The 18124-nt window shown below is 38.0% G+C and overlaps 1 protein-coding gene across 4 annotated transcripts in view; it reads left to right on the forward strand.

Annotated features, from left to right (window-relative positions):
• Positions 1–3751, forward strand: part of UBR3 (ubiquitin protein ligase E3 component n-recognin 3) — a 95815-nt gene extending 92064 nt beyond the window's left edge. For all 4 annotated transcript variants that reach the window (XM_050976874.1, XM_050976875.1, XM_050976876.1 and 1 more), the window contains 3 exons: positions 871–1080; positions 2632–2771; positions 3384–3751. In XM_050976874.1, the coding sequence (XP_050832831.1) occupies positions 871–1080; positions 2632–2771; positions 3384–3501 (468 nt within the window). In that variant the 3' untranslated portion in view covers positions 3502–3751. The remainder of the gene's footprint in view (positions 1–870; positions 1081–2631; positions 2772–3383) is intronic.
• Positions 3752–18124: the final 14373 nt, after the last annotated feature.

Genomic DNA, 18124 nt, shown 5'->3' on the forward strand with positions numbered 1-18124 from the left:
GCATTCTTCCCATGGTTGGAAAATAACCAGGTACAATGACAGTATTTCTGTCTCTTTTTTCTTTCTTGCAATTTAGGTTTCAAGGTCATGCACTCTTAAAAAAATTTTTGGACCTTGCAAAAAAGATCCCATCTGACCACTGTGCTCATCAGTTATAAACACAGAAAAAAATCACTACATTGAAGGAAAACATATTTCTGTTTAAACCCACCCCCGCCCCCCCAACATAAAAATGGAGAGTGTTTTTAAGAGCAAATGAGAAGAGTTTGGCTTTTTAAAGCAGTATTTAAGACAGGTAGTGCCCATCTTATCAAAAATTGTGAGTTCAGGTAACTTCTTAATGGCAGGTGTCCAATACATTTTTGAAAAACAGGCATATGTCTTCAAATATCATTTAGAGAGATTAACTTCAGTTCGGTTTTTGAAAAATTGAGTCTAAATTTTAGCTGGGAGACAGCTTTCATAGTCAGTGCCAGAGTTTGGGAGTAACACCTCAATACTGCCAAAGAAACTTAGTGCAGGGAGTGAGAGTCTTTCCTCTAGGTGACTCTTAATCCTCTTGTTTTAGCTGTGAAGGTTTTTGCACTTAAAATATGTCACATGCAGAAAACATCCTTGGGAAAAGGCTGGTGCCCATTTTCTACCTGTTACAAAGGATGACTGCAGTTGGGGAGGGTAATCAGCCAGGAGCAGGTGACTATTACAAGGTGACATTTGACTTCTAAATTTGTGAAATGCAAAAGAAATGAGATCTTTTTAAACTGCATGTTTCTTTCATATGGTATTCTCTTTTCTTTTTTTTTTCTTTTAGAAAATACAAATGCTTTAAAAAATTGACTGAACTGATATATATTCTTACCTTATTTGTAGGCTTTGCTTATCCAGGAACCTAAGTGGGACTTGCCACGCCTCCTTCAGTTGCCTGAGAATTACAATACCATTTTTCAGTATTATCACAGAAAAACTTGTTCCGTTTGTACCAAGGTTCCTAAAGATCCTGCTGTTTGCTTAGTTTGTGGTACTTTTGTATGCTTGAAAGGACTATGCTGTAAACAACAGAGCTACTGTGAATGTGTACTGGTAAGAGAGAGTTAATTCAAATCTGTAATTGATCCTCCCACTCATTGATATTTGTTAACTCCATTGCTTAGTTTTGATGGTTTCCATTTCAAAATGTGTTTATATAATCATAGAATAGTTGGGGTTGGAAGGAACCCTTGAAGGGTCATCTAGTCTAACCCCCAGTGATAGAGTTTAGTGCTTATTTGTGAGGGATAGAGCTAGACTGGATTCTGGAGGGCATTTACTTGCATAGGAACCTATTTTCCCTTTTTGTGAGACTCTTACAAGGCCACTGTATGTAATGTTGACACGTGGTTTTGATTCACAGCCAGTTGAAATTTGTTTACGTTCGGTTTGTTCATATATTATTTTAATTTTCCTCTGGTTTTTTTCCTTGCTTTCCAAGCACATAGAAAATCAGTCTGAGTTTGATTTGAGTATTTTCTGATACCCGACCACTTCTTAGAGATCTGCAGACTGTAACTACACAGGTGCTGATTTAAGGTCTTTGACTTTTTCAGTAGCTAAGTTTTGTAGTCAGTATATTTAAGTTCTTTGAGGAGCCTGAGTTGAATGAAATCTATTATTGATTTTCATACTATGATAAAGACTTGCTTTGATAGGTTTTCTCTTTACTTTCATTGAACAGTTAGGGGAAGACTGGAACTATATGGACTTCACAAAACTGTGAGAGTTTGTTAGAGAGATATTTACAAATGGGGCATAAAATGTCAGAGAGATTTTGGACTGTCTTGAAATAAATTGCTTGAACTCACCTTTCTCTCTCATAAAGCTAATATGGTGGAAGAATAAAGGGTGGGCAAAATTTATAATAGAATTTATAGTTACACTTAAGGTTTGAAGCTTCATGGAAACAGAATGTTATTTAAAAAGGAGTTAAAAATCCATATAATGAATTAATTGTTGTAGTTGATGGGATTATAGCTTCTAGTTGTAATCAAACCATGGAGAAAGGGTGTATTTTTTAATTGCTAAAATGAATTAATGAATATAGATTGTGCTAGTCAGAGAGAATAATGACATATTCAACAAAGCAAGAATTACTTTAAAAAAATTTTATTAGATTTGTAGAGCCATAGACTAGATCTGTGAGCATGGATAGAGAAAGCAAATGTTTAACAATATAGACTGTTGTAAAAGAGGTAATACTAGGTTTTTCTAAATACTTTCTCTTGGTTTTGCCATGTATGGAAAATATTTGGTAATCCTATACAATTTGCTATACAACAACAATTTCAAAATATTGTACTTAATTTTTCGCTTATTTTTTGTTATTCAGTTTTTTACATGGTAACAAATATCCTCTCTTGCTGAGTAGGGAAATATTTTTATATGCAAGTGGTGTTATGGCAGCACAAGATACTGCATTCTAGTTTGGATGGAGAATTTTGGGGCAGGCTGTCCTTTGGCAAACTGTCTCTTACTCAGTGTCTGCATGTTATTTGAAGGAAAACAAAGTATAATTTTTTAAAATTTCTTCTGTTACAAAGTTGACAGATATTAACAGAATCTTCACACTCTTGCCTTTCTACACCCATAACATTATAGCATTCTCAAAACTGTGGAGCTGGGACAGGAATATTCCTTTTGATTAATGCATCTGTAATCATCATCATACGAGGCCATCGTTTCTGCCTTTGGGGTTCTGTTTATCTCGATGCACATGGTGAAGAAGACAGAGATCTTAGGTAATGTTTTCATTACAGCTGTGTTTCATTGTTGGTGCCTCTGTGTAGTTCAACTTTGTCTATATATATATCTGCTATAACAGATAATACTAGATCTCTACCTTCCTTGTGTGGAAAAATAGAAAATCCCCATTTATTGCAACTTGGACTGACTTTTATTGGCTTGGCTTTTTGAGGATTTTTTGGCCCAGAGGTGGTGTGGTCCTGATCATTGAGTTCTACCAGGAACCCAGCAGACAGGTTACTATGTTGCTATGCCCAACTATGGTTAATTCTGTGTTGTGTTGGGAAACACTTGCTTCCCAGTGTTGTTGTTTGGCCTTTAATCAAACAATGCAGTGGGATTCCAGTGTAGGGATGGAGCATAACTTCCAAGCTACACATGACTGAGAAGACAAGTGATTGTTTCTAGATTCTGCTATGCAGTGTGAGGAAGGGAAGTCCCAGCAGTAACCCTACCAGAAGCAAAAATGAAAACCCCTCACCAATAAAAAGGCGTGTTTACCCTGCAAAAAGTTGTATGAGTATTTCTTGATTATGAAATGAAGCATCTTTCCATTTACTTGGCATATTAACTATTTATTTTCCTCTTCCTTTTTTTTTCCTCCACAGGCGTGGTAAACCCCTTTACATATGCAAGGAAAGATACAAAGTGCTTGAACAGCAGTGGGTGTCTCATACTTTTGATCATATCAATAAAAGATGGGGGCCACATTATAATGGCTTGTAAATCATCATCATCGTCATCTACTCACCATATAACTGCTGTTACCATGAATGAATGCATCTTGACTGACAATAGCTTTAACTGAATGGAAATTTGGCTCCTTGGCTCGGGGTGGAAGCGGGTATGGGCATAAAAAGGGAAATGGAACTTTGTCAACATGTGGAATCTGTGCAAAATGAGCTGTTGTTGCTACAAAAGAATGATACAATAATTGAAATTAAATCCTCAAAATGGTGTGAGCAATCTTATTGCACTCAGTAGTCTATTTTTCTTGTGTTTTTTAAAGTCCATTATTGTTAAGAAGCACAAATTTACTTGGAGCTGTTTAGAGGCTCCAGGGGTAGCTGTCTGGGTTTTATTTTACTTTGCATGGAGTTGAGTTTTTAGCAATTTTTGCTGAAACGGTGTATATGTCTATTACATCTACTAAGTATGTTGGATAACATTTCTTTGCCTTTTTTGTGTTGGCTTGAGGTTTTGACTTGATAGGCATTTGTAATTAGGTCTGTAAAACGACTGTGAGACTGCATGGTAATAATTGGTCTGAAAGGTGAATTTTAAAGAGTATTTCACTTATAGAGATCTATTGAAATATTTCAGGCATTACTGAAAACTTACACATTCTCAGGAACTTCATTTTTTTTTTCCTCCATAAGTAAATGAAATAACTGTAAATTAGGTATCTTACTGCTCTTCATGTAATCCAGAACACAAATTCTGTCTTCATTTTTTTTTCCAGGAAGGAGCCTTTCTTTTTTTCATATCATTAGAATAAACTGTTAATGATAACATACAGAAATTTCTGTATATAGGGAGTTTGTTTGGTGCCCAATTTAGCAGATCCCAGTTACAAGCATAACAGCCATAAGCCTGCCTATCATTCCAAACCAGATGTATGTTTCAGAATGATTGGATTAGAAATGTGCAGGCTAGTCTAAAAATGAAACATAATTTTGTATCTTTACTGTCATTTCAGGAGGTTCCTCAATATTGTATTTGTTTAAAGTAATCACTGTTCTTTCTTCTTGGTTTCCTAAAAAGGAAAAATTAAAAAAAAAAAAAAAAAAATTCAACAGAGGTAGCCAACATGAGCTACCCAGTGCATGTGCAGCCTCACTGGATGAATGCCAAAACAATTTATGCTTAGAGGACTAAAAAATTCATGAGAAGAGGCATAACTGGGCTAAAATCCATAGCGTAAGTAGGTAGGAAAGATTTTAGTCAAAATACTGGTATGTAATATATTGCTACTATTGTTTTTCACAAATCTTGGACATTTGTGGGCTATTTCATACAGTACTACCAAGCAGTTCCCTGGTAGCTTTGACTTCCACAGCTTGTGTGTAAAATAAACTTTGTATGTGTAAAATAAAAACATCTTATGATAAAGCCACATATACAAAGAAAACAATTCCCCAGTGGAAATCATTATCTAGTGAAAAGTCTATAGGGGAAATAAAATGACTGTATAGCAATCAAGAACAGACCGAAGGAAAAGTAAATACGATGAGTTTTTCTGGATACCTGCAATTTGAAAAACCCTACAATAAAGGATACTGGTTTTTATACATACATATAAATATATATATATATTTCAAAAGTATTACACTACTTCCTATAAGATTAGAATTACTCTGTTTCACTGACTAAATGGCTGTGTCTTTTCCAAAATATTACTTTTTTGATACTGTATTATAAGTTCTGCCTGTGATATTTTTGCATTGCTCATTAAGAATATCAGGCCATTTTGTAAGTGTGGTTAAAGAGCAAAAAGATTCTTTACATTGCCAGCATAACATTATTACAGGGCTCATGAACGTGAGTGATCTGTAGTTTGAAGCTCCAATGCTTTATTTACAAGAGATAATGTGTCCAGAATTTGATTACTGTGTTTTATTTAAAACAGAATGTTCTCTGATTGTGCATATGGATGTGAAGTAAAACTATTAGCCTTAACTTTAACATTTGGGTATTTCTTAGTGGTTATTATAGTACTGGTGAATTAGTCACCAGTCAATTTAAAAACTACAAAAAATTACTTAGTTGAAAAATTGTACTTGAATATCCTTGCATGCTGCTAAACAAGGATTTTTATTTCCCCCCCTAACTTTTTAAATCCTACTTTATTAAGCTAACCTTGAAAAAGAGCAGGTCCAAACTAGAGTGGTGTGTGTGCGTATTACTCAAATGTTCTGGTGTGATATCCTGTATGAATGACCATTTAAGTACAGTACATTACTGTAGACTTTAAATCAATCTTATAACACATCAGAAGAGTACAAAACTAGGAATACAATAATTGGCATTGTAAGATATGTTAATAAAAGTCTACTGTCAATCTGTGTGTTCATGAAATTTTTTCTCTCTGCCACAGTAATCCAAAATGACACTGAATTCCACCCAATAGTCAGGCAGTTATTTAAAGGTTAAAACCTTATGCATGCAGAGTACTTTGCATGGAGAGTAAACCTGGTACGTGTTTTAATTTATTGCTTACAGCCATGTATTTTACAATAGTAATTTGGATTATTTTACTCATAACTATAGCACTTAAAGTAGTGCTTAAGTGTATTCCAGCTATTCCAGCATTGCTGCTACAAACTGCTAAAGTTAAATTGTTGAGAAACTACTTTTGGGAAAACTGCTTGATCTTTTCTGCCAAGTCTTATTCTGGAATAACTATTACTTCAATTTGATGAATGTAATATTTATGTATTAAGTTTTTTCTTTTCTTTTGACCTTTGAGAGAGTTGGTGGAACAGTCTTCTTTTGGCCTTGACCTTTGGATAACAGCATCTTTGCTTTTTTAGTGGTGGCCTGAATTTTTTTATTAATATTTTCATCACCCCTGCAATAGGAATATTGTATAACTCACAGTATTTCACAAGGAAATTACATTTTTCTTTTAAAAACAAGATCTTTTCCTACAGTATCCAACAAATGTTATTTACTTCAGAATCCCATGAGATCAGTTCACATTGTATGCATAGCCACCAGGGAAGACTTGAGTTTTGTGGTGATTTTGATATGATTTCTATCTGATTTTCATCTAACCCAGATTCTGCGCTCCTGTTTTTCAATTTCTTTTCTCAGAGGTGGGGGCAGTGATGAATGGAGCCTGTCTGACTGTTAGCATAGATGAGAATGAAATTATGCTGTTTGCAAAGAAACCCACAGCGATGACCTGAGCCAATGAGTGGAGGTTCCAGTTCTAAATCACCAACCACGGGATATAAGGAAGTGCACATAATCAGACGAGTCTGGCTCTGTGTGACAGTTTGTGTTGTTTGTTTTTGTTTGAGTGAGATTGCTCACTGCAGTCAGTGAGATCTGTACTGCTGGGCTGATGAATGTCTCCTTTTGGTAGGGCACGGTGCCCAAAGCCCCTGCTTGCATGTTTTCTCAGATGGGCAATAGTTTCTCTGCAAATTCTCTTACACTGAGAAGCTGCAATGAGTTCAGCCTTGCAGCTTACCCTGCTTCTTCTCCAACTGCAATGTCTAATACATTTCCCATTATTGGATACCTTTGACTCATTACTACTAAGTTTTTAATAATTTTGATTGAAAACAATTATGCTGGACTTATTCCTCATAGATGGATTTATTTTTTAATGTTGTAACAAAACAAAGCAAGATAACCTTCAGAGATTAGAGCTGGAAAAAACTCCAAGTATTCTTCATGCCCAATACTGAGAAAAGTAGAATTCAAATGTTTACTGTCCCTACATTTTGGCCTTAAATCTGGTGACCAGATATGCACGGGTCGCAGTTGAATGTAGAACACAAGTGCATGCTAAAGCACTTGCCAAATCAGAACAACATGTTCTCGGGGATTACTTGTAATACTGGCAAATAACTAAAGTAGATAATGAGCCTTTGTTTTGCAGGTGTCAAGGAATATACTTTGCACCTTGCAGTTGAAGCCACTAATACAGTTTGCTGTGAAAAGTTACTTTCCTTCTGTTTCCTTGAAAGACTGGATTTCTCCTCTCTTTCATGCCTTTGTTGTCTCCGTGTTGTATATGCAACTGCTTTGTGTAGTACTGCACAACAAAAGAAGCCTAAACCAGCTGGAGAGCCCTCTGCAACTGTACAGCAATACTTTGTGAATAAATTGCATTTTCTCAGAGTACTTGAAGTAGAGATAGCCAGGGGGATAGCTTGAAAGTTAGTTTGTAGAGACTCTGGCTGCTTTCATGCTCTGTGGTGCTGGTCATTTTAGATTTGTCACACATCAGCTTCGAAAAGTTAAAACTAACTTTGCATTTTTTCCAAGTATCTCCAGAGACCCTAAAAGAAATTGCCTTTGTTCTAGGATAATTTCCCGTTGTTCTCAGGAGAGTTTAGTATGGAGCTGGTGTTTTAATCTCAGCTCTGCAACAAGGTACTTGGTGACAATGCTATTGTAAACATACACATCATATAAAATACCTGTAGGTTTTGTTAAACTAAGATCTTCGGGACAGCTGAAGGGACTGTTACATATTGTTTCCTTTAGGTTCTCTAGCTGTCTGCTTTATCCTGCTTGTTTTGTCTCAACTTGTAAGCTCCTTTATCCAACAGGAACACCTCCTGTTTGGATCAGTAAGTAAGTTCTGCTCTATTATGTTAGATCAACTGGTATTCGAGCACATCAGTAGTAGGGTCTTCCGTCATCAATAAATATAAATGTGCACGCAGGACTTGAGTGAGGTATGGCCCTTTCATGTTTCATGTTCATGCTTTGTGCAGTTTTTCAAACTTTGCTGCCTTCAACCTCAAATATCACTCCTCACACAAATATGTTGGCAGTAATGAAAATCAACAGGAAAATAAAATGGGGTTGTTTCCCATAGTCAGATGTGATTCTGGACAGAATAATACCTCTCCAATATCTCTATATCAACTTTTTTGTCCTGCAAAGAGCTGTTATTTCATGAAATAAGTACTTTCTGAAAGTTAAAGAGGCTTATTGCCTTGCAATACTTAGTGCAGTATTTGTATGACTAATACTCACAGCAGGTGACTGATGTAATTCAAATAACCTTCAGATACTTGGCTATTCAGAAATGGGTCACACTTCCACTTTCTCCCTACTTGGATTGGGTATTTTTTAGTTACATAACTTCTTACAGAACATTTCTCTTATACAAGAATATAAAAAATAAATAAATAAATTAGAAGGATGCTATTTTAGCAACACTTAATTCACAGACTGGTGTTCTTTTAATCCTGGGCAAAATTAGGGACTATTAATCAGATTACTGCATGTAGTTTTACAATTCCAGTCTGTCTAATCAAACAAGTAAGAACCACAACAATCTGAAGCTAAGGTATACAGTAGCAGTGCTCTTCTGTGGGAGAATATTTCCAAGAATGCTGCAGTACATTTTTTCACTGTATATTGCTGAGCTGTGTTGCATCTTGTCCTCTGAAACATATGTCAAAAGACATGTTATGTGTGTGAATACCAAGGTGGTTCCCTAGCAACAATAAATAGAAGAAAGCTCAGCCCATTCAAGTGATTTACCTTTTTTAAGTGTGTGGCAGCAAAGATGGGTTTTGAATACTAAAGGAACTCATTAGCTGTTAGAAGAAAAGCAGCAAATAAAGAACTGTAGATACATCTTACCCAGCACTACTATTGTGTACAGCATAATTGGGAATTTGCATAAGATATTCCTAATGTGAAATATCATCTCATTTTACTCTTTTCTCAGCAGCTTTTAATTTTCTGTACTACAGGGGGGGTAAAAAAAAACTCCAATATTTTTCTCACTGCTTCCATTGATTTCAGAGATCTTGTGGAACCCACTCCTACATTAACATTGCTGATATTTCATTTCCTTCACTACTGAAGAATTTTTGAATAGAAGTTTTCTCCTTTTCAGTCCCCTTTGCTGTTTTTGCTTTGTTCCATGCAGTAAAAATCAGTTGCTTTGCCCTGTCTGTCTTCAGTATTCAGGTAATGCAGTAGTTTCCTATCCAGGATTTTTCTTCTCCTAGTTCAAAAGAGAGGAAAACTAGATGTCTCAGCTAGGGCAACAGTCTTTGTATGCAAGTATGCACAGACACATTAAAGGCAGATAATGCCATTTCAGATGTCAGTTTAAAAACATAACTGCCACAAGACCTTAGCTACCAAACCTCTTGCACAGTTTGTTTTCTCCCAAGTGGTGGCAACCCTTGAACAAAGTGCATTTGCATTTATTTTAAAGCTAGAAAAGGAAAACTGGAGCAGCACCTGTGTGACCTGGTAGGACAAGACAGTAAAACACAATACACAGTCACTTGGCTACTTAAGAGTTCACATAAGGGTGCAGTTATCTGCATACCCAAAATTCAGAACTGCCTCAAGATTTTCATGAAAGCAATTTGCATTTCAGCAGTGTCCTTAAAGCCTTCAGCACTCTTTTTTCCCTTCCAGCAAACCTGTTTGGTATGATTACATTAAATTCTGATTCACCAGTGTTTATGATGTGTGTAGCTTAATGCAATCATGCATTCTCTTTGTAATCACAAGTCCATCTCCAAGCAAAGAAAAATGTACAGAGAGATGAACAGGTATTTTAAAAGTAAGAAATCCTAACTTGAAAAGGGATTTACTGTAGTGAATAATGTTTATGTATATCCATTTAGATAAAGAGATTTTAAGATTATATATCAGAGTAAGAAAATGCACCTCAACTTTTTATTTACAGAAAGCATAGATTCCATTGTAATTATATGTTTTATGATTAAAGCGTTTCCATTTATAATTTGTTGGTTACATGCTTTTTGACAAGTCAGTATTGTATGACAATTTAGAAATTAATAGATTGTCAAAAAAACCCTAGTTAACATCTACCAACTGAAAGCTTCTGTCGACTACACTTTGGATAAGCTCATCAGTTAAATTCTGTAGATTATTTATTGCTCATGAAATATTTTGTTTCCATTCAGTTCTTGAGGCTATAGCATTTTAGAACATTTCATTTAATAATAGCTTTTCACCTTTTTTGACCATATAAATGACACGCTATTTAATTTTCTAATGCACTACAAAGTAAGGCTAGGAAGGGCTTGCATTAGTGCAGCAATTGTATAACAGATCTATCAATATTTTTTTCAGTATCCATGCCATGTCACTCATATCTTCCCCTCAGAGTTTTAACTTCCTCCTTGATTTTTTCCCCTGATTTTGCAGCATCAGTGAGGTTAGTTTTGGCCTGTTTTGGTCCTTTGCACTGCACCTCATGAAATGCTGGTCCATTTTCCTGTAGTCACTAAATGTCCCAATTTTCTGGTTTTTTTGGGTTTTTTTCAATTGCATTTCATTTGATCATATCTCCTTTCCAGAGTGTTTGTAAAGTTTTCTTTTCTATTTTGCATGATTTCATTTCCCTTCCCAGAAGTTCAGTTATACTTACAATGCAAATGGCTGCACCATGGAATTCCACTGTGGGTTTGGAAATGCAGTGTGGGATATTAGCATGGCACTTGTGTAGCTCCAACCCAGTTTAGTCACCCATTGTGACTGTACCTGGACTGTAAATGGGTGTGTTGAACAGGCTGGCAGTGTTTGGAAACACGATTCTAGCTGGACAGCAAGGGCCTAGTGAAAAGGGATTAAAAAACCAACAAACAACAAAACAAGTAGGTACATGAAGATAAAATTATGAAACAACGAGTTTTGTAACAGAACTCACAAAGGTCTAGATTGCATGAGCCAAAATTATGTAGCAATAAATGAGGAAATTCCTATGGTTCAAAAACTAACATAAGAATCTGGGAGAAACGTGGGAATAACTAGAGCTTCTGGATTTGATTATCAAGGAATTCTTGAGAATAATGACGAACACTTAAGGCATACACACATAATATTGCATGAAGATGTACATTTTGCTGAATCTTGATGCTTCTTACACGGTAAGAAATATTCACATTTCAGAACCACATGCACAACTTATGTTTTAAAGTATATTATAACTTCTGAAAACTCAGGGCATATAGGATTAAACATTTGGATCTACTTTGAACAAGCCTTTTGATGGTCAGATGTGTGTCTCATATTATTATTTGCTGTCTAAATTAGAATTTGTTGTCACATTGTTTATATAATTCTGAATACAACAGGGCCGTTCTCTTAAGAGTTCGGCTCAATGATCCTTCTGGGTCCCTTTGAAATTCGATTATGTGATTTTACAATTGCTGACAAAAGAGAAAATAATGGCTGATGAATTCTTATGAAAAATTTGTTTACTGCAGTGTACAAAATTTCAACAAAACAATAGTGTGAAATGCTCAGGAAAACTTTAGGGACTCTTGTATCACCTCAGATTCCTTCTAATGCTGTGATGGGCTAAACTCAGAAAATGCTTAGGAATCATGTTTTCTACTGACCATCTGAATCAAGGTTTGACATCAGTTATTTTCAGTTTTGCTAAAGGATTATATTGATATAATTTACTAGAATGTGGATAGTAGGGGAAAAAGTGTGTCTATAAGATTACAAAGTACAGAGTTCACTAATCAAAAGGATGGTAAAATAAATTACTGCACCTTGGTCATAATGATAATTTCACTGTTGCAAACTTTTTAAAATCCCACTGGTACAGCAATTAGTAAAGGTGGTACTGAAAGAGTTTTGCAGAGAAATCCACTGGTCCTCAGTCTTTAATGTTTCCATCTTAAATAAATATGAAAAGATCTATGAATATATGGCTCTCCTTTTTTTTTTTTTTTTTTTTTTTTTTTTTTTTTTTAAATAATGAAGATTACTTACAGCGTACTTGTTAAATGCGGATGAGAACGAGTACCATGTTTGAAGCGGTACTGGAGGCTGTGGAGTGAGTCAGCCCTTGCTGAAGCTGATGAACAGAGCAGTCGCTCCCTGTAACACGGAACGGGGCAGGTCCTCCACAGCCGCTCCGGAGCAGGCAGGGCACCGGCATGGGCATGGTCAGGATGGGCTGGCAAAGGGCAAAGAGAACTGGTGCGGGAAGCTGAGTGACAGGGAGCCCCCGTGATGTGTTCTCTTGGAAAAAGCATCAGCATATCGAGCAAAAGAATAATCTCCCGGTTCTCTAAGATTTTCTTGGAAACGAAGAAAAGTGTCAAAGAGAAATACATACCTGCATTTCTTCTCATCAATCAACCTGAAACTTTGCTATGACCGAACTCAATTAAGTCATATAGGTACAAAAGGAGAAGCCCAAATACGGGAGTTCTCCTCGTCCTCACACCTTAAGAGGAAGAAATGCTTTATCAAACCGTTTCCTTCACCAGGACCTATTTCTCGGAGCACAGACGGAGCTGCTCTCGCAATTCATTGTTTTCCACAATGAAATGAATGCACAGAGGGGACTGAGGCCTTAACTCCCAGCGATGCTGCTAGCAATGCCCACCTGCGCATGGCTTTAATTTCCGTCAAAGCTCACTAAACCTCACCCTCCCCTTCCCCCGGGCCCCTCTCCGGAGCCCCCGGGCAGCGCCCGCCCTGAGGGGCCGGCACGCGCCGCCTCACGGCACCGAGCGCCGCCCCCGCCGGGGCCGCTCCGCCTCAGCGCTCGGCCAGGCGGGCGAGTGGCTGCTGCCCCGGCTCCTCGGCCGTGCCGAGACAGAGAAAACATTGTTTCTCAGGTGTGCCCAGCTCCCGCCAGGTCTCCGGCCCTGCGGGGCCGCCCCGCTGCTGGTTGGGGTGGGAATCGCTCCTCAACCGAGAGGGGCTTCGAAATGGCGTTCGCCATTCGCCTTGCAGCCCTCTGGCGCTCAGAGCCGGACAGGGGTTGTCACCTCTCTAGCGAGTCGCTGCTGGCAGGGCTTATCACTGTCGCCGGGAGCCGGTCTTCGCCCTAGCGAAGTCTGCTCCGAGCCCCACGGACTTAGGCGGGGAAGGGAGGTGGCCTCGGACCCCTGAGCTGGCCCTGGGCTGCCTGGGGACAGGGGTGGCAGCGCCCTTAGGAGCGCTGCTGCTGAGGCTGTGCGGGTACCCCGCCTTCCAGGGGGCGACCAGCTCTACCTGTTTTTCCAAAATCATAGGTAAGGAATGCTCATGGGAAAAAAAATCTCCATTATTAAAAATGGCAGAAGATACTACAAGGCAAGAAGTAAGTAGGCGTGACACGGGATTCAGGCCCATCGGGACAAGGCCATGAGTAACTGAAGAAAAGTTTCTGTAAGTTCCCTAAATAGATCTAGTTCTAGTGTATAGTATTTCCTTAAGTGACCTATAGTAACTAGTGGACCATAATAATCTACATTGCAAATACTATGATAACACTTGATATATTCATTTAAGCAAATCTTCCTCCTGGGTACATACAGGTATGCAATTATTAGCAAAAGAAAGGAAGGGTACTATTATCCATAGACAATGCTGCACACAGATTCAGATAAGGCTAAGTTAAAATGTCTTCCTATTTATTTCTCTGAAGTGGTGCATTCAGTTTTGTGAATACAAAATGGCTTTTAGTTTTCATTTTTAAAAGCTAGGTTTTCTTACTTCACCTGCCCCTTCAAAAGCTGCGCTCTGAAATTTCAATTTCATTGCACTGGAAACCAAGGATCAATGTTTTGAGGTTTTCTGCAGTTATTAGTGTGGAAAATTATGTTCTTGTATGGAAATTTCAGTTAGCATGATGTATTGTCATAGAGGTCACCGTCAGCAAGTTAGATGTGGTTACTGAGTTTTTTTCTGTCAAAAGCTATAAATTAACCTACTGTGGCGTCTTGCAGATTACGTTCTGAAAACGCATAAAATTCTTTTTCAAGACCCTTTTTATATTCCCAAATTGAAGTCCAGCTCATTCTTAATGTCAAATTCAAATTGTAATGTAGTTAATATTCCAGCTTTATATAATTTAATCCTTCCAATGTTAATCCAAGTTGGTGTTAATTATTGACATTGTAACACAAAAATGAAACAGAGTTCATCCAAGCTTTATTCAAACAACAAAAATGTGGCTCGAACCAGCAGAGCTATTTTTTCTTTGGGCTGAGATTTTCATACAGTAATCTGGCTAGGAGTCAAGGTGGATATAGATTTCTAAAAGCCATTTCAAAGCCTTTTAAAAATGGAAAGTCAGTTTAAGTGCAAACGGATTCTTTTAGAAACAGGGAGAGTAGGAACTTCTGTGCTGATATGTGCTGCTCAATGGTGTTCCATGGTTAGGAAGCTGTGGGAACATTATCTGCAGCACTGTGTGTGCACATTGGAGAGAGGGCCACTGAGAGGGCCATTCTCAGCGTTATGTGCTGCCCTGTTTGTGTGTGTGCAAAGTGAATTCTCCAGTACCCTCCAAAATCCCTGATGTGAAGAAATATTGTATCTATGTTATTGACTTTCTAACTGCAGAGAAGAGGGATTTAGTTAGCAGTGCAGTGGCTCTTTGGTTGCTTTAAGAACTTGCAGGACTGGCTTTGCAATGTTTTTGCCAAATGCTTTCTCAATAAAAAGTTCATTGGACAAAGACAATGATTCTTGCTGTGCTAATGCCTGAAGAGGCTCACTAACAAGGGACTCCTGAGTGCAGGCTGTCTGGGGAAGAGAAACATTTTGTGTTACAAAGACAGAAGTTACTGTCATTACCAGCCTTCTGGCCACTGAGGAACTGGAGGAGAAGAGGGTAATAAGTGCTGATGCACTGTGCCGTGCTGTGAGAGTAATCAAAGAACATTTGTGTACAGGAAGGGGGTTTGAAGTCCTGAAAGTTATCATAATGGTTTACTTTCGTTCTGTGTAAAGATTTGGTTTTTGTTGTTTAGGTTTTTTTAAACCTAGCCCTAGTTTTAAGTTATCTGAACATACTTAGTGAGATAGATACATTCTGTGCCTGTAGCTTCCCTTTCATTAGTTTTTCCAAACTTACTGCCCCTAGAAGTGAATTCTCATGATCCAAGGAAATACAAGGGAGGAGGGCCTATGGATCAGGAACAGAAAAGGAGAAGGAGGAAAAAAGCCTCATGCAAACCCTGAGCATAACTGGTCAGGTGAACACTAAACTTTTTACCAGTCTACTCTACAGCTGAACTTCAGTAATGTAGAGAGCCAGGGAACAGAGGGATGTCTTGGGCTTGATTGCTGTAGGGAAGTTGGGAATGCTCTGCACCTGCAGGAAGAATGAGCATTTCATTCAGTAGGAATTTTTCTTTTGTTGTTACTGTTCTAATTTTTGTGAGTTTAAACTGAACTGTACTGCAGCAGAATAAACAAGCTGCAGTGGGGCTGGCAATCATCCAGGACACCAGTTCAGAGGGGCATTTTTAGTAAAGACTCCTGTATTACACATGAAAATACGGAGGCATATTCCTCATAGTGCTAACCCAAGGAATCCAACATGAGGACTCATTTGCTGTGATGGATTGTGTCTCTGCTGCTTGATAAAGCCATGTAGCTCCTAAAATGGAGAGCGGTGATAGGAGGGAAGGTAAGGGAGCTACAGCAGGAAAATCTAAAAGGACACAGTGAGGGTGATGTCACCTGGGGGGTTACAGTGTGCAGCTGAGGGAAACATCCATTCCTCTGTGGACAGTGGGGTGACTGCTCTACAGGTAGAAATGGAGATAGATAAATAAAATGCATGAAATCAATCTTCAGCTGGTTCCTTCCTAACTTGTTCTGCTTTTCATACATCTTTCACATCTCTACACAGCTCTTGTTTAAAGAGTTGAACTTGTGACATAAATAAATGAAGAAACACAGCACCACACCAGAAATCTGGAAAATAATTTGAGAAAATTTTGTTGTTTATTTGTGCAAAATCACTGCAAGGAATTTTTCCCTCTCTGGGAAAGAGAACTTCTCTGAATAATGCATTGTTTAAGGCCATACATGCTTCCCTGTTGCCAAAGCTGAAAAGCTGTATGGCAGTAGTTAGAATGGCACTGCTCTGGGATAAATGACTGACGGTGTAAGGCTGAGCTTTTTCATCTGAGTGCTCTACAGTAGGGAAAACTCTGCTGAACACAGCTGAGAATTGGCCTGTGGTAATGGCATGTGGTGAGGGGGGAGAAAGTACGACGTTTTTCATTTGCTGGTGGTGGTGCTTTGTAAGGAACAAGTCGTGTCACAGCTTCTTGCTGACTGTCCTCTTTTCCTCCACCCCTCATCTAGTTTCTTCCTCAGACATGGCCTCTATCCTGCTGTTTGGAGAGAATGACACTGTATATGGGAAAAGGAGACTTTTGCAGAACTACATGTATGAAAACAGTGGACTAAGCTAATTTTAAAATATTTCTTATGAAATAGATGAAAATTCAGGAAAATTTATTCATCTCCTGAAGCATGGTAGCGTACTGACTGTGGAGAGAGGTGCATTCAGTACACTGAGGAGTGTGGAATATGTTCAGCCCACTTGAAATAATGGCACAATTACTGCTATCAGTCTCTTCACCTGTTTTCCTAATATTCTGCATGGACTTTTTTTTTTGTTTATTTTGCTTTGACCTTTCTTACATCACATACGCTTTCCAGAGTTTACAAGAAGATTTCATCTCCTTCAGTCTCATGCCACTGCTGTGGCAGAAATAATAGCGATTCATTTGCCCCTCTGATTCACAGAGCAATGCTTGCAGTAGCCCCTGGAGATTTCTGTAGTAAGCAACCTGAAACACTTGAAAGGGATATAATTTCCAGAGGGGTCAGTGTTCATGGCTGAAAACTTCAACAATATATTAAACTGGGCATTTTGATGGAAAAAAAAAATCTACTTGTATTTAATCTGAGCTGAATTACTATTCCCACATTGTGTGCAATGACTGAAAATAGTGTATTAAATAGCAAGGTCGACTCTATAGAGCAGATAGTATCTTTGTTAATGAACACATGCTTCCTGCCTTGTATGTACCTGGAACTAATGTTAATCTCTGCAATTCAGGAACTAATTGTTCAGCTTCCTTTGTGTCTAAAGGTGGGAACCGGCCACTTTGCTTTTGGCTGCCTGTGATTCAAACCTGTAGGGAGTTGACATTAAGGTATAAGAAAGAAAGGTGAATTCCAAGTAAGGGGAAGTATTTAAGTAAGGAAGTTAAATCTCTTGATCCCAGTTTCCCAGAGGCACCATGTAGACAAAGACTTTCTTTTCCTGAGTGATGCTTCCCTCCAGACTTCATATGCTGGTCCTGTTTCTCATTGTTGTGAATGTCAATTTAACTGTCCAACTTCCATGTGGATATTTATATTTGCATACTTAAGATGAGTCCTGTGTCTCCCACCCCTAGAATTAGGAACATAACATTTAGATGGAACAGTATGAAGTGCCTGGACAGATAATGTAATTTTCTGAATGCTGTCCTATTCATTAGTGTCTACTTCATGGTGTTGAAAGTGATAATAAGAATTCTGCAGAACAGAATACAGAGGAGCTAGAAAATTTTCTCTTGGGAAGATAAATTGGTGTCAATATCTCCTTTTGTCCTGGCAAGGTTTCTTATGTTCATTGGCACTTTCTATTTGCTATCAGCAGTATTCAAAGACACAAAGTTATGTAAAAGAAGTTCCAGCCTTTGCATAGATATCTGTAGCTTTCATTCCTGCTGTGCTGTGCCATATTAAAAGTTAATTGGATGACCCAATTTTAAAACTGAAATACAGTATGAACCTAGATACTGTGTCAGTGCAGTTGTAAGTTGCTTGAAGAGCACATCTACAATGTTTGGTACAAAAA

This window comes from Serinus canaria, chromosome 7 (assembly GCF_022539315.1).
Source record: "Serinus canaria isolate serCan28SL12 chromosome 7, serCan2020, whole genome shotgun sequence".
Taxonomy (NCBI): Eukaryota; Metazoa; Chordata; class Aves; order Passeriformes; family Fringillidae; genus Serinus; species Serinus canaria.